Genomic DNA, 26,750 nt, shown 5'->3' with positions numbered 1-26,750 from the left:
TTAAAAACAAAAAAACCGGAAGGAAGGAGAGATGGAGGAGGTTAATCAAGCCAGGGGTGAAAGCAAGGCTGCTTCACATCCAGAATGTGTGTGTAAACCTTCCCCGAAGCCCCTGGTGGCTCTCCACACCTCTCCATCCTGCTAGATCCCCAACCAGCCCAGAAGCACCGAGAGCAGCCTTGACCAACTGCCCTCTGCCTTGGAGCTTTCTCTAGTGCATGTAGTCTGCCTTGCTTGTCTGCAGCCTACAGAGGGTCCAGGCAAACAACTGTGCCTGCCTTCTCCAGATGTTCATCATCTAAAAAATTATCTTAGCTCTGGTCTGGTGAACCTAGTCCTGCTGCTGGTAGTTACAGGAACCTGTTCCTTTTCCTGGCTACGAGCTGTTAGAATCCAAATAAACCCTATTAGATTAGAAATCCATTGGTATCAAGAATTCTTGGTTTAACAATTTAACAGAATAAAGAAGAAATATATGACTAACATAATACATGCAGAAAAGCAGCTGACAAGGGGCTGGGGTTGGGGATCGGTGGTAGAGCACTTGCCTAGCATGTGTAACGCTCTGGGTTTGATCCTCAGCACCACATAAAAATAAATAAATAAAATAAAGATATTGTGTCCCTCTGCAGCTAAAAAAAGAAAAGAAAATCAGTTCATAGAATCCAAGATTAACTCATGGTAAGAACAAATAGAAACTCAGCAAAGGAGAAGGGAGCTTCCTTATTCTGGCACAGGCAACTCTGGCACAAGCTGAGTCACACTTGACGTGGAGACAGAACAGCGTCCCACCCCTGGGAGCAGGGCAGGGACTTCTTCCCAGTACTGCTGCTCAACACCACACTGGGGGTTCTGTGCAGTACAACACGTCAAGGAAAATAAATAAGAGGCAGAGAGAGGAAGGGGAGGGGCGAAACTGTTCCAACTCACAGGACGCAGTTGCTAGTGGAGAAAGGCCAAGGAATTGCCACAACTGCAAGTGAAACTGCATCCTTCATCAAGGCCTCAGGAAGCAAGGGCAGCCCGACTGTAGGTTCTGTCAGCAAATGCCTGGAAAGTTGACACCAAATTCACATCTTCATACATGTACTTTGTGTAATGAGGGTCTCCTTCCAACATCCATGCTATTCCCCCTCTCCCTCTATTTCTCTCCCACCCCGCTTCCCTATCTAGGGTAATCTTCATCTTATATACAAACAGAGATATGATAAACTGTGGTATAAAGGTGTATTAAGAATTGTAATGCAATAATAATAATAATAATGAGAGAGCGTATGTATAATGGCATAATTTGGCATGAACATATTACAGAGTTACGAAAAATTGTGCTGTGAATGGATAATTATGATCATAACGCACTCCACTATAGTCATGTATGTAAGAAATAAAAAAAAAGATAGCTATATCTAAAAAAAAATGACGGGAAAGTTGTCATGAGGGGGCAAAATTGCCATGTATGCAGTCGAGGGGAGAAATAAAGAATGTCCACACGCTTCTGCCCCTTTTAATGCTTTATTCACTCAAATTACTCCATACAATTTCACTCTATAGGTTCTTAATCAAGAAAACCACAATCCTTAATGCTAGGCACTGCAATAGATTAATAATCAATTCACAGCAAACAATTCTAGATTAATTCTAAGCACTGCAAAACACATTTAATCATGACAGGTTAATGACAGACATTTCCTCTGCATGCTAAGTTCAAAAGTCTTAAGCCTTAGGCTTTATGTCCAGCAGATGCACAGTCACTTAGACCATGGTGATCAGGTCCGGAACCAAGGCAGGCTTTTCCTGGTGTGGAATGGATGACTGTTGAGGAGAGGGTCGTAGGGAGAAGCCAGATTTAAAGATAGGTAGTTAGTGTAGTATAGGTAAATCGGGTCTAACATGGAGGAAGATAAAGACAATGGAGACCATTATGGAGAATGGAGTCCAGGAAACCAGAGCTGCAATTGGGGAAATTGGAATGTTAATGTCCCTAAGGCCCGGGTCCCATCCTAAGGAACTGTTAATGAAGCAGCTCCCAGCAAACAGAGAGGTACTAATCAAAAACCGCCCCAGGCCCATCCTGCCCAAATTACTCCTTCAGCCCACCTACCTCCCACCTTTTGGCCTTCCCACCTGCATTCTATCACTGCAGGATAGAGGGAAACAAAGGACAGGAGTGTGGGAGGACTAAAAGAAGACCTTAGCTATAAAAAGGGAAGAACTTACCCTTCCAAGGATTCAGCCTTTCGGGTCCTTCTTCCTCCGGGGAGAAGTCTTTTCTGCTGTCCTTTAATAAAGCCTTCCACTTTCCACTCTTGGCTTGCCTCGGCGTGCTTCTTGGTGTTATACTTTGGCATTCGGGAAGCAAAGACTCATCACCGGTAAACAGCGGTAACAGTGATCAGGTCCGGAACCAAGGCAAGCTTTTCCTGGTGTGGAGTGGATGACCAGTGAGGAGAGGGTTTTAGGGAGAAGTTGTGGCTCTCACCAAGGTCCAGATGAGGCGGTAGAGTTTGAGAGTGTCCCCCCACATACCCTCACGACCTCCCACCCAGAGCTGTGAATCTAGTCACTGAATGTCACTGACTGCCGCTCCTGGGTGATGAAGCTTCCTTGCCTTAGTCCTCTTGCCTAGCTCTTCTCAGGCTGCCTTCTTCTTCTGAATCAGTAGAGCTTTGGAGGCCAAGGCAGCAGTGCGGAAGCTGCTGGCCTGGCACAGAGGAAGGCCGGCCCCACATGTCCTGGGCTCCCACGACGGGTGCCCAAGAACACCCCTGAGCGGCAGCAGGGATATCTCACTGGATCTGCAGGTCCAGGAGGGGAGGTCATGAATGCTGTGCAAGGACCACTGGCCAGTGCCCAGCACCAGCACCCTGTGGGTGTCAAGGGGGACTGGACCCATTAAACACACAGACTAATTTCATAGAAAGAGTGGTCTCTGGATGTTGGAATCTTGATGGTCAAGCGTGCTGACGATCACCACCACTGAGATTTCATCATGAACTAAAGTCTGGAAAAACGTGGAGATGCAAACCCTCAGGACTTAACTGATGAGTTGGGTGGGGAGCTGAGAAGTGCTTAGGCATTGACTTAAGACGATCCAAGCATGTGCAGCATATGCACAGGCCATTCCTTAAACAGAAAGGTACCTGCCCTAAACCACCTGGGCAGGCACCAACTCAGGGTCAAGGAACAATCAATTGGCTGCAATGCACAGGGCATGAAAGATCCTGCACACTGTAGCAGGCTCCACTCTGCAATTAAATATCCCTCTTTAAGAATAATGTGTATTTGAAAGTAGTTCAAATAAAAGGAAAGGAAAAAATTGAAGAGACTATACTCCTGTCCATCCACAGGTCTTGTGAGGAAAACACTGACTCCACTGCTGTCCATCCACAGGTCTGTGTGAGGAGGACACTGACTCCCACTGCTGTCCATCCACAGGTCTGTGTGAGGGGGACACTGGCTCCCACTGCTGTCCATCCACAGGTCTGTGTGAGGAGGACACTGACTCCCACTGCTGTCCATCCACAGGTCTGTGTGAGGAGGACACTGACTCCCACTGCTGTCCATCCACAGGTCTGTGTGAGGAGGACACTGGCTCCCACTGCTGTCCATCCACAGGTTTGTGTGAGGAGGACATTGGGGCTCTCATTCCTCTCTATCCCTAGGTCTGTGCAGTTCTCTTGCTTCTTACTCTGTAAACACCTCACAAGAGGTGTATCTTCAACTGAATCAGATATAAGACAGATTTTTAAAAATTTAAAATGTCATTCTTACTGTTATTGTTTGGATGTGAGGTATCTCCCATTATCTCATGTGAGAGAAAACAGCAAGGTTTATGAAGTGATTGGATTTGGAGAGTTAACCCAAAGAGTGAATTACTACTCTGGTGGGATTGATTGGTGACTGAAGGCAGCTATGGTGTGGCTGGAGGAGGTGGGCGTGCGTATGGCTTTGGGGTGGATATTTGTATCTGGTGAGTGGTGTATCTGGTGTATCTTGTATCCTTGCTTACTGATTATGTGAGCTGCCTCCTGCTGGATTCTGTTGTCTATGGACTGAGACCTCTTAAACTTTCTTCATCTACTATTGTTCTGGTTGGGTGCTTAGTTACCGCAGCAAAAAAGCTGACTGAAATACTTGCTAATTTTTAAAAATTTTTTTTTTGGAAAATAATTATTTTTCTTGAAAATGTTATATTTAATTTCTTTTAGAATGCTTCAGATATTTAACAAGCAGCTCTACTTTTCTCTAATTAGGCAAAGATGTAACTTATAATGAAACTCCCTTGTGGGTATATGTACAAAAACCCCAGAAAAAAATCCTTATATTAACAAAAATAGATTATTTTTAAAGGAGTAATTTCTGTGAAGAGTGTTCATTTAAATGCTATCAGCAGTGATGGACTCCTCCCACATAAGCCAGTGCCCCTGGGTGTCCATGGCTTTGGAGTGTTCAGGGGCCTGGGTGCCATAATGTGGCTCCTGGAGCAGGTAACCCCCTGCCCAGGGGCCCCAGGCACTCTGAGGATACTCCAGGATCTTTGTTCATCAGTTTAAACACACATCATAACATGCATAACATCAGAGGAACTTAAAAGTGCACAAGTTTCTGGAGTGATTGGCAATAGGGAAACCACAATACACACTGAAGTATTTTAAAGTCACCTTTTATTAAAGTACTTACTCCTTAATCTAATTTCAAGTACAGCTGAAGCTGGTTACCAACTTCATAAGTTTACATCTTTTTTTTTAGATGGAACTTGAATCTAATAGATTGTTCAGTACTCAGACCCACAGGGCAGACAGCAGACTTTAAGAGCCACCCATTTCCAGTGTCCACCTCTGTATTGGCCCTGCACGGCTGTTCTGATCTGCAGCTGTGAAGAGCGCACAGAGGGCCGCTGTGATGAGCAGATGCATACCCTCATAGAGGAGCTTTGGAGAAAACACACTCCATATGAATAAGTGGTAGCGCAGGGACGTCACCAGGATGAGATACGTGGCGACTGGCACGGAACAGATTAGCGCGTAGCAGAAGCAAGCACGGCTCAGTGCAGGACCACTGTCAACAAGAGAAGTGGGTTAGCTCCTGCCCCCAACTCGGGACCAGACATGAAGAAGACTCTTCTCCTGTACTGGAGAGCACTGAGCACCTCCCTGTGCTCACCCATTTCCAGAACCTGTGCTGATTTCCTGCAGGTGTACCAGAGAAGATGTACCCACTGAGGGCAGGGTGCCTCACTAACAATAAGCTCTGAGAGGGAAGAAGGCACGTGAGGGTTGTGTCTCCGGTTCTTGGAGAGGCCAAGCTTGACTGCTTGCAGACCTTCCTTGCCACTCAGGACCTGCCCCCAAGGAAACTGGACCTGTTGTTTGGGTGGGCCGCAACTCTGACCCCCTTCAGAGCCACTAGCACAACCCAGTGGTCGTAGCCTTCACATTATGGTCAGTTTATGTCCCCTCATTGCTCCCCCCCAACTGTGGCACTGGGGTGCCCTGCTGGACCCAACAGGGGCTGCCTCGGCACATCCTAGGCAATGGCACCAACACCTCTAAAAGGTGCACACTCTGCACAAGCTTCATGGTATGTGGGCTCTGGCTGGCCCCCAGGGGACTGTACAGGACCCACAGCTTCCTTCCTACCCAAGGGCTCATGTAAGGTGAGCTGCCACACAGCCCTACTCTGCCTCGTCCTCCAGCTGACAGTCCAAAACACCATCCCTTCAGAAGCCACACCTCAGTCCCTGAATGGTAACACATTTCTTACTACTCTCTTATCGCCTGGCACGGGACACCTGTGCTGCAGGGAGCACGTGGACGCAGCTTTGACCTATTGGAAGTATTGCTCTGTGCACCATTTAGATCTGCTCACAGCTTTCTTACATCACTGGGACAAAAGGGAGGCGGATTCAGCTTGATGTTTTAAGCTTTTGAACATGAAGGAAGAAACCAGTTCTAAAGTGCAAGATAACTCCTTAATTAGAGAAGCCATCAAATCGATTAAAACTCTTTTTGGAAGATGCTGTCTCTTCTCCAAAACACAGATGTGCCTGCTGTGCATGTTGGTCATCAGCTCCAAGGCGCCAAGACTGCTGCTCTTTACAGAAGGCCTGCCAGGCAGACGGAGGATGAGCCGCATCTTTTGCACCTGTGCAATTGGGTTCCACCCAAAGTGTGCTCAGCCATGTGCCAGTCCCTGCAGACAGAGGTGGACAGACCCCACAACTCCTGGCCCTCTTGGTGTTTACTGCCAAGGAAGGGGCTTCTGTTTCTCTAAGTCCAGTGTCCACTTGCAGCCTGTCTCCAACCCACCCACACAGCATCCTAGACAGCTGCAGAGAGGCAACTTCCAGATTTGTGAGCAGGAGCTCTGCCCCAGAGCTCAGTTTTGGCCCTGATTGTGGGTTGGGTGAGCCTCACTGTGGGGTCTGTCCACACATTGCCCTGAGTGCAGCTGACTGTTTTAGGTGTCCCTTATCTGCAGAAAGCTAGGGTCTGGCTGGAGATGAAGTTCTCACCCTCAGAGGGCTGTGGGTCAGCTGGCTGGAAGGCACTTGGCTCTCACCTGCACCCTAATGTGCACCTAGAGCTTGGGGTGGGAAGCTCTCTCCAGGGCTGAGGCCATCTCATGGCTCTCTAGTGGATGACACTAATGCCCACCTTTGCCCTGATGGAAACAGGCTGAGTATGAACACAACTCCAGGCCTGCAGGGTACCTCCATGGAGATGCTGAGAGGAGGCTAGATGCTTGGGCTGGAGCCTCGGGGCAGTCTGAGCCATGCATAACCTGGGGATCTCAGAGTGGTTCTGGGGTTGAGGAAGGACGAGAACCTGGGGTGGAACGAATGCAAACCCACAAAGGTGGCCACACAGCAAAGCCAGAGGACAGAGCAGACCCACAGACACTGCTGGCAGAGGTAGGGATGTGGAGTTTGTAGGGTCACTGGGTGGTCAGTGGAGCCTGAGAATCTCCTGAGGGTCAGCCCATAGTCAACAGTACAGCAGCCGCAGCCAGAGCTGCTCTTCCAGTCATGGCTGATGTGGAAGCCCCACCAGAAAGACTGGCAGGGCACATGAGTGTCACAGCTCCTAGGGTTGGGGCCACTGGTCAAAGTGGTATGCCTGTGAGGCTTTGGCTGACCTGGTGTGTCCACCAGAGTGTGTGGGAGGCAAGTGCAGTGCCGCTGGCTATATGGCTTAGTGAGTGGACAAGCACCTGGGACCAGGGTTGCAGATGGAGCAAGTTGTGCGTTTGCAGACCAGGGACGGGGGCACTTCCCAGTGATGCCACACTCCCTCTCCTGCCCCAAGCAACCTCTGTTCTACGGATGGGGAAACCAGGCACAGACGAGTCTAACAGCTTTATGGGCGGCTCTCTGGCTACCCTGGGGGACTCAGAAACAAGTTGCCCACACTCTGCTGTGGCTGACTCCATCAGGCGGGCTACCCAGCACTGAGGCTGCCTGGTGAACAAGCTGGCGAAGGCCAGATCCATGGAGCCTCCTGTCAGGGAGGAACTGAGCACAAATCCACAGGTAAGGAGGAAACAGCAAATCCTAAGGAGGTAGGGCTGCAGCCGAGAGAACAGGCAAGGAAGGGTGAGGGCATGCTGTGCAGGTGGGAGGCACATGTGTGCAAATCCCCCAGGAGGGCCTTGCTGGTGTGCGATTGTCTCTGAACTCTCCCTGCTTGGCTTCAGCCTCTTGTATGGGCGGCAACCCCTTCTGGGGCCTTTCCCTTGTGGCAGGGCGTTTGGAAGCCAAGAACCAGCATCTTTTGTCTTCTTGCCCCCAAGGGGAAGAACTAGCTTCCCTCCCAATACCAACAAGCAAGAGAAATTTCCACTGTGTGGTTTGAACTGGGAGACCTGAACTTGGCCCACAGAGCCTCAGACCCACCCAGGCCTCTGAGCTACAAACTGTGCTTATTTAAGGAAAAGAAAATCTGTGAAAAAAATGGTCTAACCCTTGGGGTTTTGATGCCCTTATCCAGAATAAGTTTCACTTTTAAGAACAGGCAACCTGCCATTAGATTTATGCTAGAAGACGGAGAAAGCACCTCACCTGCTTGCTTCTGAGCTCAGGAAGTGTGCCAAGTGGCTGGCCCACAGCACAGGCCCCACATATGTCCCAAACACTGTCAGGAATGTGGCTGGAATTTCCATATAGGTATCTAAGCCCACGAAGCCTGCTGAGATGTCAATGGTGGCAATGTTGTTGGAGTTTCCCTGGAACACAGGAGAACAGGGTTGACACTGGTTTAGCAATACAGACACCAACCACCACTATGTTAACGTGAAACACACACACATATGGCTCAGATGAGCACACCAATGAGGACACACAGTCAGAAGAGCCAGAGGCTCTGGTGAGCGCCAACTGCCTGCCATTTCTTCAGGTTACTAGGCTGGCTGTGGGTGACCTGTCCATCTGCCTGCCACATGATATAGGCCCAGGAGGAAGGAGTGGAGTACTAGGTCTTGTGCCACTGGCATAGGCCAGTCTGCTGGCTATTGAAGCATACCCACACCTCTGGCAGACCCAGAGGCTGACCTTGATACACGTGTGGATGTCCTACAAGGGCCTTCCAAGGTGATACATGTGGCCCTGTAGGGCACAGCTTCCCAGCGTGTCTGAGGGGACACTGGGCTGGAGGTCAAGTGCTGTCTATACAGTGGGTCCTGATGGATACTGCTGAATCATGTGGCAGAGTGGGCCAACTGCTCTGGGAGGGAACGTTCTGCTACTGAGGGTGGCTTTTCTGACTGCTGCCCACATTCTGGCTGGTTGTAGCCCAGCTCTGGTGGGCCATAAGATATGGGACATGGGGGACAATGCCACATAGCTCATCCTGCTATGGGATTTTTGGATCAAAAAGCGGATCTGCCAAGATTCTGCTACTTTACTGTCAGTCTGCTGGCAGTGATGACCCTCTATCTCTGTGTCATGAGGACCCTCTTCAGACGCTGAGGAAGCATATGGTCTGTGGCACACTTGCGTCCACAAGGCGCAGCCAGGGCCCCTCTTGGAACTGCCTACCTGAGCCCTAACTGGGTGTCCCAAACCCACTCCCTCATCCTTTGGCAGGTGTGGTTCCAGGAACACCTGTGGCAGAGGTATGCACTACTCACTCCCTGCTCACCTGTGTGAGGCCATACCTGTTGCAGACGCCACTGTACATCTTCCCCTGAAACTCATTCTGCTCACAGTGAGCTGTTCCCTAACTCCTGGTGGGGGCAGTGGGGAGGGGCTTCCATGGGAAAGAAGCACGAGGGAGGATGAGGGGCAGAAGGCCTGGTTGGACGGGAGCAGGTCTGGCTCTGGGAGACTGATGGCAGCCCCAAAACAGCATCAGTCTGCAGAGAGGGCTGACCTCGTGGTTCAGTAGCTAGGCTGCACATGCTGAAGCTCTACTTGTATGAATTCATAACCCTCAACCATGCTGATGCGGTGCACAGGGAGGAAACTGAGACAGAGACCAGGACCCGGCACAAGTGGACACCCATGTTCCCATCCTCATGCTGTGGAGGGAACGAAGGGCTCAGAGAAGGATGCAGGAGAAGCAAAGCTTCTGACTCTTCTCCCAGGAAACCTGACAGTGAAGGGAAAGAAGCTCAACCTGAAGGTCAAGGAGGGAAGTGAGGGGCAGAGAACAGAAGGACAAGAAGACAGCAGGAGGGTAGCTAGGGACTCCTCTGGCTGTCAGTGTGAGGCCTGGAGTCCAGTACAGGGGGGTACCTGGTGCAGAAACACTAGTGGTGTGGCCTGCAGAGCTCAGAGGGCACGGCTTGCTGCCCCATGCTGCCTCCTGCCACACTGTGGAAGCTGGGCCAAACCTGGAGCAAAGTGTGCTCCAGAAGCTGTCTCTTCGACCAGCATCAAAAATGTTCAGTACCAGGGCCAGGCACAGCTAAGCTCCTGGCCGCACTACAACCTGGGATAAGGGCACTACGTACTGTTCCCAGCTTATAGATAAGGAAACTAAGGTGAAGCAGGTGCTTGCCAGAGGTTACCAGGTGGGAAGTCCTGGATATTAGCATCTGTGCCTGTGGCTCTCTGCATTCTATTAAGGACCCCTATACTGGCATCCAGGGGCCCCTGCCTTCCACAGGAGCAGAGTCTACAGTGGGGAAGCTTAGCTGGCATATGGAGTGAGTGACCAGGGGCTGCGATAGTTGGGAGGCCAGGGAACTCTAAAGCATGATGGTCTCCACCTGGTCATGCTACACAAGGACTTAAGAGATTTCTCTAATTTCACCTACCACCCTTGGGCTTTGAGGTCAAACAGAGACAAGCCATTTAGTTGTGGGCTGCTCCACAGGTAATGCTGGGAGCTTAGGAAACCAAGAGCAGAGGAGGCTGGGGAAGAGACTGACCTGTTGGGACACACAGCCAGACAAGCCTCTGGGAGCCTTTGGGTCTGTTTGGCATAGGAAGGCTGATGGAGGAGACAGAGATGTCCCGTAGCTGATCAGTCAGGGAGCTGAGTTGGGAGGGGATCAGAGGAGAGGTGGCACTTGCTCTGGGGATCCCAGGAGGCTGGTGGAACTGGATCCCTCCTAGGCTTGCCCCCTGTCCAGGAGTTGTCCTACCCCTGCATACCCAAAGTGGGCTTGGCCTGCTGCTGATGGGTCTTTGAACACTGGAGAGATGCCCTGACCATCCTTCAGGCCCCAGGGTGGACAGCTCCAATACCAAGGGTAAAGGGATGAGGAAGCACAGTGACTAACTGTTGAAGCCAGTGAAGGGCAGACCCGCCTCCTAGACTGTCGGTACTAGGTGACCCCCTGACCCTGCAAAGCAGCAATCTTGTCTTACACCCATTCATCCACACCTTGGAGCTGTACTCTACTCTTAAAGTTTCACATGAAATTGAAGCATAATTCATCATGCATACTGACAATTCTTCCACTGAACAAATATCACTCTACAACTTGTAAAATTTTCTCAAAGAAAACTAAAAGATTAAATGACGTTGAAAGTTAATAGTCTTCTACCCAGATAACAACAACCTACCTGAAAATAGAAGAATGCTTGACCGAACCAATAATGCATTACAGTAATCTCAGCTGCATCGTGTCTCAGAGGCTTCCAGATGAATTTAGTCATTACAGTCTGAATCAAGAGACTAAAGGCTAATACCGGAAGATTATGTGGTCTCAAGAGCAATGCTGCCAGAAGAACTAATCCACTATATATCTCCCACAAACCTACAGTCTTGATTTTGAAGTCTGCAGCAATGACTTGGGATTTAAGCAAGTCTTTGGTGCCCGTGAACAGAATGCCAAGGACAAAGACATAAACAAAACGAGCTTCAATAATACCCCTAAAAAAAGAGCAAAACAAGTTAATTCATTCATACCAGCTAGAAAAATTCAAATACATATTTTCTCATGAAAAACATATATAACTGGGGAGTGCCTGAATGTGTCCAGCCAGCTAAGGGGGCTGTGACACCCTTGTGGAAGGAGTGTCACCTCCACCATCTTCCTGCAAGGGGCAGCCTGATGTGTGCCTTCCTTATGGAGTTGGTGAAGTCATGCTCATGTGGTCCCAGGATCACCTGGTTGCAAGACCACAGCCACACCCCTGCAGCATACCAGAAAAGCCACCTACCTGCTTTGCATCGTTAACCGAAATCCTCTGTGCTAGCCCAGCTGTCAGGAATGTCTACAAGTTCACAAATGTTAAGTGTGCGACTGAGCGTGTCACTGTAAGGCAAATCTAAACGAGGATCTGCACAATTATATGTACACATGTGGAAAATGGACCATGGTCCAAGCCACTCAGTCCTGTCTCTGCTGCTTACTAGCTCTATTTTTGACTTCGACACTCAGCTCTGCCATTTGTGGAAAGAACAGAGCAGCATCAACAACTCACATGCCTGTCCTAGCAATTAGCAACAGAGAGCATATAAAGTGTTTGGCAGATAGTAAACACTTGATACATACTAAGTGCTATGATGAACAAAGTACTTGAGAGCTTCATTTAAATCTATAAAGGATATAATTTATGATACCACACTTGAGAACTTCATCTTATGAAACATATATTACTTTTTTTTGAGGAACTGGGGATGGAATCTAGGGATGCTTTACCACTGAGCTCTACCCTAGCCCTTTTTTATTTTGAGTTGGGGTCTCATTAAGTTGCCCAGGCTGGTCTTAGACTCGTGACTCTTGTGCCTCAGCCTCCTGAATTTCTGGGAGTAAAGGCACATGCCACCACGCCACATATATTCCTAAAACATATATATTTTATATAAACTAAAAAAGCTGATCATTTAAAATAATGCTAACTAAGTAAATTTTAAGTGAATACCAACATAATATCAGTTTTGAAAAATGAGTTCCTATATTAGGTTTTCTTAGAAATGTTTATGCCTTAAAAATATTCATTTTTTAATTTGATTGGTTTAATCCAAACAGTGTGGGCACTGTGTGCCATGTGCCTGTTACATGGCCCTGGTTGGACAGCTGAGTTTAGGTGTCCTGCCATGCCCAGGCCAAGACGAAAGTGAGAACAGTCCAGGTGGGTTCTGAGGTCAGAACCACTGAAGAAGTTTCAAAGAGAAAGAGGGTCTAGAAGAGGGCCTGCCTGAGGACAAGATGACAGAGCTGCTGGTGGTGAACAGGAGGGAGGTGTCACTGGACATCTCCCATGGACCCGCCTCACTCTGATAATCAGTGCTTCTGGCACCCCCAGGACTACCCTGCTTGACCTCACACTCCAGCCAAGCCTGGCTTCTGAGTGGAAAAGAGAGTGAGGTACCAAAAGCAAGGGATCTTAAAATACTGGATGAATCTAGAACCACAGCAGATCCAGAACCAGGTGGATCTGGAACCAGGAAGTATTCAGAAGCAGGACAGATGAGCAGAGGGATGGACGCATTTTATAGGAAGCACACTGAAATAAAAGGCACACTGGCAGGCTGGGGTTGTGGCTCAGTGGTAGAGCGCTTGCCTGGCATGTGTGAGGTACTGGGTTCAATCCTCAGCACCACGTAAAAATAAATAATAAAATAAAGGTATTGTGTCTGTTTACAACTAAAAAATAAAGAAAAGAAAGGCTATGTTCTGGACACCAGCAAAGGACATGCTGCAGATAGCAGGCAAGACAAGGCAAGGTGGTTGAAGTCTTGAAGTGAGAGATGCTGACATCAGGCACATAAACCTGGGAAGAAACGAGGAACTCATTCACATACTGCACTGTGTGACAGTGTTCAGCCTGGAAGTCTGCCAGGTCTCAGACTGGGAAGCCAACAGCTTTTGAGGTGTCTCCATGGATTGCTCTGGCACTGACCTCCGCAGCCTCTGGGGCAGGAAGCCCTACCATGCTGCTGCCCCCCGCCAGCAGGCACTGCCTCAACACCATTTCTGTCAGCACGTGCTTCTGGAATGCCTCCGAACCCCACAACCACCTGCATAGCCCCGCCACGACCCCTGCTCAGAGCTGGACCTTTTGCTTAATTAGAGAAGCAATACTTGTGAATTCTAGACACACATAAGTTTTAATAATACGTAAAAAGAAAGATTACAATCCACCTATGACCTCAGGTTCTAAATATAATTACCAATATTTTATTTCAGTCTTTTATATAAATATGAAAAGTGAAACACACTTGTTGGGGTCATATGACAGTTTTACAGACTGTTGGTCCACAGTGTCCTGCCTGAGAGCTTCCATAGAACTGTGAGGGTCACCACTCTCATCAGACAGCTGCCTTGTCCTGACTCTCGCAGCTGTAAGGGATGCCTCAGGGAGCATGCCTGCGTCTCCATCCCTCCTGCCCTCTGCCTTACCTCAAGAGCTGCTTAAGAAGAAAGACAGCCTGTCAAAGGGGTAGCTATGGTTGCCACCTCTCAGGAGTAGGCAGAGCCTGTACCACCATACCCCCAAGCAGAAGAGGCCACCAGCAGGTAGAAACAGTGGTGACTGAGTGCTCCTGATAGGCGTGGCACGAGCTCCTGGCCCTCTGGGAGCACACTGTAAATTACGAGGCTCTCTGCTTCCTCTCCCACCTGCTGGGGAGCAGCACTCACTGTCACCTTCTCATCTCTACAGTCATATCTCAATGACCTTATTTCCAAGTTTTCTTTCTCTCCTAAAAGAATTAACAGAGTAGTTCATTAAGGTTTGGTAAGCTCTAGTAGCTATCGATGAAATCACCATTCACAAAAACCAAGCCCTAGTGCTGTAAGATTGGCATGGCATTTTTTAGGACATAAATTACCATAAAATACAAAGATACTTCTAAAATCAAGTTCTCATGTGTCCAGTGCACTTACTTTGAAAAGCCTTTGTCGCCTGGTTGCCATGGAAACAGCACATTCCCAATGGCTGCCCTGTAGCAGAAAACACCCAGCAGCCCCAGTGCCAAAGCTGCTCTGGACACTAGGGAGCACCCTCTCTGAACCAACAAGAAGATCACCAGCAGGGAGAGAGCGGCCAGACCAGAGAGCTCCACCTTATGGTCAGAGCTGAAATGAAACAGAAAATGCAGAATCATTACCAAACTAGTGACCTCTGAGTCTCATAGTAATGATAGCTACGTAAAAACAGCTAATTTTCCTGATAAGGGAAAAAAAAAAAAAAAAAAAAAAAGGCTGGTTGTTTAAATTCAAACAAAGGTTCTTCAAACGTTATAAATAAGACTGCCAAGCTGAAGTCTCCCTTCCCCTCACAGATGGACTCAGAGGTGCACACGGTCCCAGTCCCCTGGACCCTCCTCTCCTGGCCTGTGCCGCTCACTCACACAGATGAACTCAGAGGCTGCCACCCCACAGTCTCCTGGATGAGGAGGAGTGGGCAGAGCACATGGTACACAGAGTACATGGTACACAGCTCATACTCACACAGCTCAGACTGGCAGCAGTGGTAAAATGGATGAGTAACTTTCTTCCAAGGCACACACAGAAAGGGGAAAAGACTTCAGAAATCTGAGGAGTGATGTGGCAGTGTCAAGTCAGGAGGATGGCCTTCCTGGGGTCGCCTGGTTTGAACTGCGCCACCATCTCGGGTGTTCTTCTGCACTGCGGCACACCACCACAGAAAAGGCAGGGGCCTTTCCAACAGGATGCTGCTGCCTCTTTACCATCAACAGGAATGCTCAGACAGTGCAAGGACAGCTCAGGAGGCAAGCGGCAGCATGTCCTTGCCTGAGATGACAGGCCAACAACATGCCAGGACTGTTCCAATGCTTCAATTTCCCAAGAAAATATGAAGTGGGGGTGTCACTGTGCTCTTCTGGGGCAGGAACTTCACACAGTCGGGCTCAGTGGCCTGGCCTCTCTCTAGCCCTGCTCCTTAATCTCCAGCTTGGGAATTCACTTCCAGGGCTGCTCTGGGACACACGGCAGACACCAGCGGTCTGCTGGAACATGCAACTTGCTGACTCAGCACTAGGGAATCCCAAAGGAGAGGCCATGTGGGGCCAGGGTTCTTCGGCTCACCTGTGCTCAAGCTGGGCTTCATCATCACAGGTGCAAGATAACCTGCGACGTGAACCTGAAACTCCCTGGGCCCCAGAGGACCAGCACTGCTGCTGTGTTTTGCAGTTATGAGGTCCATGAATTGAGCAGATGGTCACCGTCTGCTCCTCTTGCTGTTCTTGTCCATTTTAGCACCCCAGTAAAAGAGCCATCTTGACTTCTGCCTCAGTTTCCTTCGTGTGTACCATCCTTACTTTAAATGCTCCTGTCCGCTATAGTTCACTTTCTCTGTGCTCTCCAGCCACAGTAAGAGGCTCATAGTGCTGACCATCGTCACACGCTCTGTCCTCCCGGATGGAGAAAGAGAGATGACAAGAGGAAGAAGGAGCTACAAAGGGCAGAGCTGCAGCAGAGGCCCCAGCCCCCTGCCCAGCTGACCTCATCCTTCCCGTCCCAGGCAGCAGTGCAGATTTAGCCACTATGAGCTCAACCTAGAGTCATATCTTAGGAGCAGTCACTCTAGAATTCAGGGTCTTAATCATGATCAGTTATCTGTAATTCAGCACCGAAAACCTATCAGGCCACCTTTCAACACTCGTTCCTGAGTTACATTTGCTCATTTCTTTAGATTCCTTACATTATCCTATTCATAAGATAAAACAGGCCTAAATGTAAAAGACCTAGTGTGTGACCATCACCTACAGAGGGTCTAGCCCATAGCTGAGGCTCATGCTTACCTGGTGAGCCAGAGGCCGAGGTCAGGCCTGTGGGCTCCCTGCACTCCCGTCTGGTTCAGGGACCGCAGCAGTCGGCAACAGGCCAGCACCAGCCAGGGGCTTGCCAGGATAGCCCACCGTGTGTGGCCCCCAAGTGCTTCTGAGGAGGGGGAGGTGTGGCCTGCTCTGTGGAGTATGGGGGCTCTGTAGACTGCACTGTCCTGCAGCATGTGGACACTGTGCTGAGGCTTGCTGTCATCTCCTGGAAAGCAGCTACGGCAGGCTTCTTGGCTCAGAGCCAGACACAGGGTATTGACCAGGAAGTACCAGGTCTGATGCTCCTCTTCCACAAAGCTGCTGGCACCCAGGCTCAGGACGTGGCCTGCTGTGCCCAGCATCAGGAGAAGGTCCATCTCTGACCACCTGGAGCTGGGGAGAGCTGCATTCTGTGAGGAGGAAATGCATTTTCCGTAGTAATCTGAAAATGACATGTGTCTCTCTGCATGTGCTAAAATCCTCACTCACAGTGAAGAACCCCCTGTGACAGACACCTGCTGGTCCTCAGCCCAGTGCCTGCTGCCCATTCTGGAAGACCCCTCCCCTGCTTCTGGGACATTGACACCACATGGCCGGCCAGTTGTCCTCACCCTGGACTGCAAGTCATAAGCTCGGTGGCAGAGACTGAAAGCACCTGGGCTCTCTGGGCAGTGATAGAGCTTGGGGCACTGGCCAGTGGCTCCTGACCCAGCCCTCCTGCTCCCGCTTCCATGCCAGTTCCTGTTCAAAACCAAAGGACCCTGATAAATTCCTTAAACCACACATCTAATTTCTCCATGAATTTCCAGAACTCCATGATCCCCACTACAATGGTTTCTGTTAAGATGACAAGGGTGGCACACAGTACTATCCATGAAGCAGGCTGGCCAAAGACCGTTCAAGATGAGGGCGCAACTGTTCGCATTCTTTTGAAACCATTGCTTGTGAGGTACCCAGGGAGAGTCACCACGAGCCCAGCCAGGCCCTAGAGATGCAGCTGTGGATGAAGACCATCATGCCCTAGGGACACATGAGTGCCTGGGCCCAGACACAGCAGAGGGCCTCCGAAACCCCTGCAAGGAGGGATGGGGCTGGAGTCTCTGCACAGGGCACTCTGGACCCAACTGCAACTATCCATTCTTCCTGTCACCACCTCTAAGCTCACAAACAAAGGTGCCAAACCAGAGACTAAGAATTGCAAAAGAAAATGTCAGCCTTGAAAAGAAAACTGCACTTGGTGAAGCTGACCAGATGAGCAGGGCCATCCTGTGTGTCTACCTGAGACTGTCCCTCAGTCACAGGGCAAGGGCCTACTAGGACTCAGACTCACACTCCCCATCCTTGTGTAGCAGCTCTGCTTCTACTTCCTCCCCAGTTCAGGAAACCTTTTTTCTCAACTGAGAATAAAGGGCTGGGACCTGACTACAACCATAACCTTGCAGTCAAGATGCCAGAGGTCTGGGTGGCTGCTGAGGTCCTTCCCAACTAACCCCTCTGGTATGTGGCTATCCCAGGGAACTGCCCTACCAGAATTATACTGGAACATGACAGGTGTTCAACCAATGTCTGATGACTGGAAGTCTGGCCGACATAACAAGAGCGTACGTGGATACAGCCTACCTTCCTCAGGAGAGTGCTCTCGATGACAGTCCGGGTGAGAGTGGAGACAATTGCACAGAGCAGTGCGGAAACCAGAACCATCAGCCCTCCTGCCACCAGCCACGGGAGGCTACAGAGGTAGCAGGAACTTGTGGCTGAGGTGCACACTATGACGTGAATGGCCGAAAGAACGAGGAATACCAAATAAAAGAGCAGGGAAAACACAGGAGACCGCAGAGGAACTTCCAGGTCAGCCCCTCTGCGCAGCGCCTGTGGGCTGCTGAGGAGGAGCAGGGTGAGAACCTGGAACAGAAAAACACCAGTGGTTTCTGTGAGCAGGTGGCATCCCTCTGAGCTCATCAGCTGCTCATACAGCGAGGTCAGAAGAGCCCATTGAAGGATTACTTTTAACTGTCTACCCAAACCACATGCCTTATTATTTCTCTTCCCATGGCAATGCTGAAGGTAGACACCTGTTGCATGCACTGCTTTGTGTCCAAGTCAAGGCACAAAACAAAAGGGTTGAAAAATTCAGTTTTCTTGTTTAGCAACAACCTTATTATATATATTTTGAACTGTCCTATTTTGGCTGAGTTACCAAACAAATTTAGCACCTGAGCCATGGCTCCATGAACATCCATACCTCCAAAACCACAACAGTCCCCACTGCCATCGAGTAGATATCGTACTGGGCCACTTGTGTGCTCAGAGACAGACTCAGGGTCTTCAGTGCACCCAGGTACTGCCTGAGCACCTTGGTTCCAAGGCTGAGCAGGACGTCTGAACGGTTTTCCTCCAAGTGTAGTTTGACCCAGTTCCCATGCAATCTTTCGGCCATTTTAAACTGTTCAAATCCGGGATCTAGCAAGAGAACCAAAAGATCACACGCATGTCAGAACAGACACAATTCCAGAGTATTCGGTTTTTCTTGGCACATTTTTAGAACAGATACCTCTCTGTCCCTTTAGGGGAGGGGCTGAGGAAGCTGAGGAAATGTGTGTGTCCATTATCAGCAATGTCAGGCCTGGGTCATCAGCACACACAGTGACAGAAATGTCTGCTGCTGCTCCGCCTGGATTCCTTCTTCACCTCCCTCACTTGCCTTTCCCCTTCCTCCCTGTTGTCTCTTTCCACTCTTCTCGTGCAGTATTAAAACTACCCTGAAGTGCATTACTGACAGGCCCTGTTTTGCAGAATGCTTGTCTTGGCAGTGTGTGTGGGGACCTTGCCCACCATGCCTACCTGCCCAGCAAAGGCTGGCCCTCTGTCCTTGCACTAGCACCACTGAGGCCTGTCCCTGCTCAGGATGGCCAGTGGTGCAGCCTACATGGAATGCCAGCTCCCAAAAGAACCCAGCCTCATGTCTGCTGGAGACCAAGGCTGACATGGCCCTTTTCTAGAGCTGGCTGGGCTAAGTCTTTGCTGGATCACACTTACTAGTGACCAGATGGGTCTGTAAACCAAGAACTTCCTCTCTGAGTCTTCATGCTCCAGAAGGGCCACTGGAGGGCAGTCTTAGTGTGCCTATCAGCAGGCTCCCCAAACAGACACTGAGCTTGGGGGATTCTGTGAGCACACCTCGGGCCTTGCCCAGCAAGTGACATTAGCTGCTGAAGTCTAGAGCCTGTGGCACAAGCCCCAGACGTGTACCCCGAGGCCTGCAAGCCAATCTGGGAGAACTGGAGGATGTGACCTGGAAGAGGCAATGGCCAGCACCACGCCAAGCAACTTATTCCTTGTTTTCCATAGCAATGAGCTGGGAGTGTCATGTGAGCATCATGCCTGTTTCCAGAGGCAGCATCTAAGACAGAGGGCAAATCACCTGCTACTCACAGAGCGGTGGGAGTAGACATCTAAACTAAGGGTGAAACTCCAAAGCTGGCAACAAGATGCTGCACCTCCCACCCTGAAGTGGGCCACTTGTGTCCACAGTTCCTCTAAGAGAGAGAAACACAGGCACCTGTGTCTATACCCCACAACGTCCCCATCTAGGAATCACAGAGACATGGGGCCACCTGTTCATTTATCCAAACAAACACTTCCTGAGCCCTGACTATAGGCCAAGGGTGGTATGTTGGGTAAGACACATGGTGAGTGAATAGGTACAATTCCTGCTTCCTTGGCAGGATTCTGTAGGGGTCACTCACACACACACACACACACACACACACACACACACACACACACACACCCTTATATACTGAGAAGAATGCTGCAAAGGAAAAGCAGATGGTATAATGCAAGACCTCTGGTAATGGGGAGGAACTGATTTAAGATTGTAAGTGGGGTGGGAAAAGGATAGTCTGACTTGTGAGCTGAAAGTTAAGGATCCCAGGCATGTGCAAAGATCCTGAGGCAAGGAATAGCCAGTCCCACAAGAGTGGAAAGACTGCCCAAGGACAGGATGGGTAAAGTGGGTCTCTATAGGCTTTTCTGAGAGCTATACCATTTCTGTGTTAGCACATGTATGGACAGTGTGGACACAGGCTTCTTGGGGGTGTAAGACCCCAGGGATGTTTCCTCATTCCAGGGGCCGTCCTGGGTTTGTCTGGCAGGGTCATCTCTTCCCCTACTCACTCTGGCTCTCCATTTCTCCTACCCTGATATTTCTGAAATAGGCAAACAATGCTTCCATTGTCTCTTGCTTTCATTGGTGTTTTTTCTAGTGCAAGAGAAAGGGTACATATTAACAACAATAAATATGAAAAACTATCATGCTGATAAAAACTATTTTTGGAAAAAATAAAAACAAACAACCAAAAGTAATAGTTGGGTCTGGTCTGGACTGAAATGTGTGCTGCCTAGGCCTCACCTGCGAGAAGCTCCTCCCTAGACACCTCAGGGCTATGCGCTGGCTCAGCAGGTCCTCCCGCCCTGTTGCCCGTGGCTCCTGGCCAGTCCCCAGTTGCAAGGCCTGTCTTCTACATGTGACACTCACAGTGTCACCTGCTGCTGGCAGCACCCCACAACCTCCAAGAGGAAGACCTGCTAACATCAGGTCAAGTGCTGCCTCAAACCGGAGGCACCTTCTCTAGACTTCAGATGGGGCCTGGGGTCAGGTGAGTTGGTATTTGATGTGCTTGGACGTGGCAGAGTAAAGTATTTGAAAATACAATTCAACAAATTATAAAAAAAATGTTCAACATCCCTGGAAAACAGGGAAATGTAAATCAAAACTACACTAAGATTTCATCTCATTTCAGTCAGAATGGCAATGATCAAGAATACAAATAATAATAAATGCTGGTGAGGATTAGGGGGAAAAGTACACTCATACACTGTTGATAGGACTGCAAACTCATACAACCATTCTGGAAAGCAGTATGGAGATTCCTCAAAGGGCTAGGAATGGAACTACCATATGACCCAGCTACCTGACTCTTTGGTATTTATCCAAAAAGTCTAAAATCAGCATACTACAGTGACATAGCCACATCAATGTGTATAGCAGTGCAATTCACAAAAGCCAAATTATGGAACCAGCCCAGATGCTCGTCAATAGATTAGTGGATTAAGAAAAGGTGGTACATACACATAATGAAATCTTACTTTTTTCAGCAAATGGACAGAACTGGAGAACATCATGCTAAGTGAAACAAGTCAGACTCCGAAGATCAAGGGTCAAATATTTTCTCTCATATGCTTAAGCTAAAGAAAAATAAGGGGAAAAGGTGGGGTGGGGATTGGATATCATAAAAATATACAGGAAGACCAATGGAGTAGAAGAGGGAGATTGAGAGGGAGGGAGGAGGGAAGGGAAAAGGGAGAAAATGGGGAATGAATTTAACAAAATCATGCTATATGCATATGTCAGTATACCATAGGGGATTCTACCTGTATGTGTAGGTAGAAAACACCAACCAAAAATAAGTAAATGAGAGGAAGGATGATCAGTGGAACAGAAGGAGGGAGAAAAGGGGGCACCTGGGACTGAAATGGAATAAATCAAATTCCATGCATATGTGATTTTGTCAAAATGAATCCAACTACTGTGTATAACTCTAATGCTCTAAAAACAAACAAAACAAAACTCAAATATCTACAGAGGGCCCCAGGAAGGCATATTCTTATCCAGGGACCATTTTTTAAAATTAATTTAAAATTTTTTGTTCCTCCCAGGACCATTCCTATTGGCACATAAACATCCTTTGTAGCTCTGGCTTAAATTGAAAACACTTGCTCTCAGCCCCACATCAACCCAGTCCATTTCCCTGCTCACCTTCTGTTGTCCTCACCTGTACCACCCCAATCAGGCTTCCCCAGTATCCCATTGAGCTGGTCTGCAGGTCCTGATGAGCCTGTACTGCCAGGTCAGCAGTCAGTTCCCAGTAGTTGACACACAGCCACATCAATGTGTATAGCAGTGCAATTCACAAAAGCCAAATTATGGAACCAGCCCAGATGCTCGTGGGCAACACTGCTTCCTCATGAAACTCTGTTCATAGCTTCCTGGTCACTGTGCCCCACGACCCTGCCTTGCAAACTTGCTCCTGTCAAAGTCTTGCCCACAGCAGTGTATGATAGCCCCCTTTCACTGCCATGCTGAGAACACAGAGGCCCATCCTTCCCATGGGTCTTCTATGACCTTGTATTCCAGTGCTCCAGCAGATCCTGTTTCACTCCCTTCAAAACATCCACAGTGTAAAGGCCTCTCCCAGATTCTACTGTTTCTCCCAGATTCCACTGCCACCGGCAGCCTCCTCTTTCCCCAGAGCACTGCAATTGCTTTCTGACTCATTTTCTCCTGAGAGCCTTGGAAAACACACACCCAAGATTCTGGGTTTGGTGCAAAATCCTGCAGTGGCCCCCACCTTACCCAGAATAAAAGTCAAAGCCCTCCGATGCCCAGTGGGCCCCCATATCTCTCTGATGTCCCTGCTGCAGCGCCTGGTCTCCTCAGCCTGTGGGGCTCCCTCTTGGGCATCTACTCAAAGGTAAGTCCTGTCGCCAGCACCCACTCCTGCACTCCCCTTCCCTGTGCATTCTTTTTCAAGGTGGCCATCTGGCATCCACCATGGTACTTTTCTTTCCTCCCTCTGGAAGGTTTTGTGAGGACAGAAACCTTGTGCCATGTGTGCTTATCTCCAGTGCCTTTAACACTCCTTGGCTCATAAGAAGAACATGGTGAATGTTAGCAGAATGAATACGGTTATGAAGGAACCACACCTAGATGAGGCATCTGTGGGTGCTGAGGCTGACAGGTGAGGTTCTGAGGGTCAGGAAGGCAGGGACATGGTGGAAGAGCGTGAGACACAAAGTAGCCCATGACAACCACAATGCACAGCACAAAGCACATGGGAACACGGGGCACAGATGCTGACCTCAGAGGCTGGGAACTGCCAGTTAGCTTACCTTTCTCATAAGATGGCATGTTCTCCTGCAGCAACCTGCTGAGCTGCACTGTGTTCAGGTGTAAGAATCTCAGTTGTTCCCTCACTGGTTTCCCTTCTACAACTGGGAATAAGAGACTCCCCACACTGTCTTTAGGAATTGGCAAACCAAGTCCAATTGCCAGTGTTGCAGCCAAATCAGTCTGCTGGACACGCTTTGGGTGTCGGATGTCCCCTAGAGAAGAGAGAACATTCTAAATGACAGGGAGATGGTATGCATTCTTGAATTTGGCCTTCTACAAATGTCTTCAAAACATTCACCACAGACTCACATAGAAACCACATCCTTGAATGACACTTTCCTGGGAGAGACTAACAATTCAGTACTGCATGAGTTGCTGAGCAGGGCTGAGCATGGAGGTGGCAGGCAGTCCTGCAGAGGCCAAGAGTGGTCACTTCAGTGATGTCAACAGTCCACACTAAACCTGACTATATTAGTTTCAGAACACTCTGGGTTCTCTCTAGGCCCCAGGCTCAGCTCTCTGTGGCCCCTGAGCAGATGCTTCTCCTGGGGAGATCAGAATGAGGCTGAATTTACTGAGCAGGTGTCACCCTTGACTTGGAGCTGCAAGATGTCCGCCTGTAACGAAAGGTCTTCAAGTCCAACAGCAGCAGGCCAGGCTGCTAGCCCCTTGCAAGGATGGTGGGTGTGGTGTCAGGACACTGCAGCTGGCTATCCTGCTGGTTCCTTGCAAGGGTGGTGGGTGTCTTGTCGGGACACTGCAGCTGGCCATCCTGCTGGCTCCTTGCAAGGGTGGTGGGTGTGGTGTCAGGCAATAGGTCCGTTCAGGTCCTGCTCTGCCACTGTCCGGCACAAACTTGAAGAAATTCAGCCTGGTTGAGTTTTCTCATCTGTAAGGAGAGCCAGCAGCCCCATCCCGCCAGAGGCTGTGAACAGGCCTGCAGGTCTTCCTCTGTCACTAGGAAGTCTACCCAGATGGCCCAGCAAGGTGTTGGTCTCTTGGATACTCAAGTGTGACTCTGCAGATTTTACTTTAATTGTAGTGATTTGTGGCTGTGCAGACTTTTTCATTTGGTCAAATTTATCTTCTCGACTGATCCTTTAACAATGGCTTCTGGGTTGTGCTTAGAAGGAACTTTCCTCTACGATTTTATTATTTGTTTTCTTCCTGTGTGTGTGTGTGTGTGTGTATTTAACAATAAGCTAAAACAAAACAAAAGCACAACACAGATCCACCCCCACCTGCCCAGGTCTCACACACTCCTGAGATCATATATCTGCCAGAGATGGCACAGGTGAGTCATACGCCCCTAACTATCAACTTTGGGTGCTGATAACCAGGTTGGGAGGTTGAAAGTGAGGGAGATGTAGAAGGGCTTCAGCAGCCAGGGCAAGATGGTGAGTGAGGAGGTCAGAGGCAGGACCAGAACAAAACAGCATGGACAGGGTTTTCTGATGTGGTCAATATCCTGGTTAACACAAGTGCTTGTGAACAGAAGCACTCTCTTTTTTTTAAAAATTTAAAATTCCAGACAGACACTTCTGTACTTGTGCTCGTAAGCAGGGGATCTGATAGAAAAACTGAAGTAGACAGGTAGACAGAAGGAGCACCCATAGATAATAGTGAGAAGAGTGTGGACAGGGGAGGAAAGGAGAAAATTCCAGAGACCATAAAAAGAACAAGCCAAAACTCCCCCACCAGACACCCAGCTCTGGGGCCCCTTCTCTTTAGAAAGTCTATCTCTGTCACTTTTAGAATAAACCTGCTGCTTGCTTGCTCTCTCTGTGTCCTGTTCTTCAATTCTTTGCTGAGTGGAGACAATGAACCCAGTACTCCTAGAGGGTAATGAAAGGACAGAGTAAGGTCTAAGCAGTTCATTGCATCATCCTGAATATGAACTGGAAGAATACAAACTCAAGCCTGTTTTATCTTAGATTTCCTTACTCTGTCCAGAGAACAGAGGGGCCAGCATCAGCAGGCACCTCCCTCTCTGAGAGGGTGGCCCTCAAACAGTACTTCCACTCAAAGGAAAAGGTGGAAGCTGATCAGGTCTCAAGGACACCGCACAATGGACTAGCAACACTGCACAGACCAGAGGGCCAGGAGAGCGGACAACTACCACCAAGGCCTTGTCTAAAGGACTCAGGAGCTGATACAAAGATATTCCCACTGGCCAAAGATGTGGCAATTGAATACTAAAAATAACTGATGAGTGGAATCAAATCAACATGCCTAACTCCATAAGTTCACAACGATACTAAAAAGAAGAGCAAACTTAGTTGTGAACTCATTCATCAAAATGAAATTGGTGAGGAATAACCCCCATTTCTTGTCTCTCTTTTTTTAATTTAAAATTCTTTTTTTTAATATTTATTTTTTAGTTGGACACAATATCTTTATTTATTTATTTTTATGTGGTGCTGTGGATGGAACCCAGGGCCTCGCACATGCTAGGCGAGTGCTCTACCGCTGAGCCACAACCGCAGCCCGCTTGTCTCTCTTAACATTGGGCAACAGAAAAGCAGGCACACGGGGGAGCTTTCTTTATAGCATTATTCTGGCTGCTTTGGTTTGAAGGCATCTCCCAGAATTGTGTGATGGAAGCATCATCTCCAATGCACAGTGCTAGGCCTGGGTCCTCTGGGCAGGCGTCAGCTTATGAGGCCAATGCTGTTATTAAAGGGCTTGGCAGAAGGAGTGAGTCCTTCTTGCCCTTCTGCTTTCTGCCATGTGAATATCAGCACCCCTCCCCTTGGTAAGAGGCAGCATTTAAGCTCCAATGTGGAGATGGAGTGCTCCATATTTCATGTCTTGGCCTTGGCTTTTCCAGGCTCTAGAACTGAGAAATAAACTCATTTTCTTTTAAGTTATCTATCTGTGGCATTCTATTATAGCAGCTCTCATGGACTAAGGCACTGACTAAGAAATACCTATAATATATTACCTATAATTACCTATAATATAATACCTATAGGAAATACCTATAATAGTTAAAACAACATGGTTTGCAAACTCCACTGAACTACTGGACCTAGTTGACATTCAATGGCTGCCAGAATCACAAAACAGCAGATAGCCAGAGACTATATCCTTCCTGGGGCAAGCAGCCCTGCTCAGACCAGACAGGACAGACCAAACAGACCAGAAAAGGACAAACCGGAACAAACCAACCAGAGCAAATGAGACCAGACCAGAATAAACCAGAACAAAGTAGACCTGACCAGAACAAACCAGACCAGACCAGAAAAGAATAAATCAGAATAAAAAACGAACCAGAACAAACAGACCAGACCAAAGCATACCAGAACAGACAGAACTGAACAAACCCACTGCCTGAATCTGCTTGGTGTCTGGGTCAGAGGAAACCCATAGGATGGATAGAGAAAGTCTCAGTTAACAGTGAAGAGAACAAGCAGCAAAATCCATTGCAGGAGACTCCGTGGGACAAATAACCGGCTTCTTCAACAGTAAGTTGTGGTAAAATATAATTTCAAGATATTGCCGCTTCTATCAAGGGATAACAATAAGGACCTGGTAAGAAGTCACCAAGGTCCCTGTGGGCCTGCTGCACCAGAGGTTTCTCTACTAGGGGTGCTAACAGTTATCCTGTCGCTGAGGTA

The 26,750-nt window shown here is 48.8% G+C and overlaps 1 protein-coding gene across 7 annotated transcripts in view; it reads right to left on the bottom strand.

Annotated features, from left to right (window-relative positions):
- Positions 1 to 1,493: 1,493 nt before the first annotated feature.
- Positions 1,494 to 26,750, bottom strand: part of Pigg (phosphatidylinositol glycan anchor biosynthesis class G (EMM blood group)) — a 43,047-nt gene continuing 17,790 nt past the window's right edge. For 2 of the 7 annotated variants that reach the window (XM_027940748.2, XM_027940791.2), the window contains 8 exons: positions 23,130 to 23,342; positions 18,421 to 18,638; positions 17,799 to 18,080; positions 16,164 to 16,588; positions 14,284 to 14,475; positions 11,012 to 11,321; positions 8,060 to 8,223; positions 4,648 to 5,058 (listed from right to left, as the gene is read on the bottom strand). In XM_027940748.2, coding sequence (XP_027796549.2) covers positions 4,809 to 5,058; positions 8,060 to 8,223; positions 11,012 to 11,321; positions 14,284 to 14,475; positions 16,164 to 16,588; positions 17,799 to 18,080; positions 18,421 to 18,638; positions 23,130 to 23,342 — 2,054 coding nt within the window. In that variant the 3' untranslated portion in view covers positions 4,648 to 4,808. Of the gene's footprint in view, positions 1,813 to 2,217; positions 2,421 to 4,647; positions 5,059 to 8,059; positions 8,224 to 11,011; positions 14,100 to 14,283; positions 14,476 to 14,850; positions 15,769 to 16,163; positions 16,589 to 17,798; positions 18,081 to 18,420; positions 18,639 to 21,326; positions 21,363 to 23,129; positions 23,343 to 26,750 lie in introns of those variants that run through there. The other 5 variants (XR_011707924.1, XM_071614038.1, XM_027940756.2 and 2 more) reach the window with 5 other exon arrangements.

Source organism: Marmota flaviventris, chromosome 7, assembly GCF_047511675.1.
Source record: "Marmota flaviventris isolate mMarFla1 chromosome 7, mMarFla1.hap1, whole genome shotgun sequence".
NCBI lineage: Eukaryota > Metazoa > Chordata > Mammalia > Rodentia > Sciuridae > Marmota > Marmota flaviventris.
Note: the sequence above shows the minus strand (reverse complement) of the source record. Positions and strands in the feature narration are given on the sequence as shown.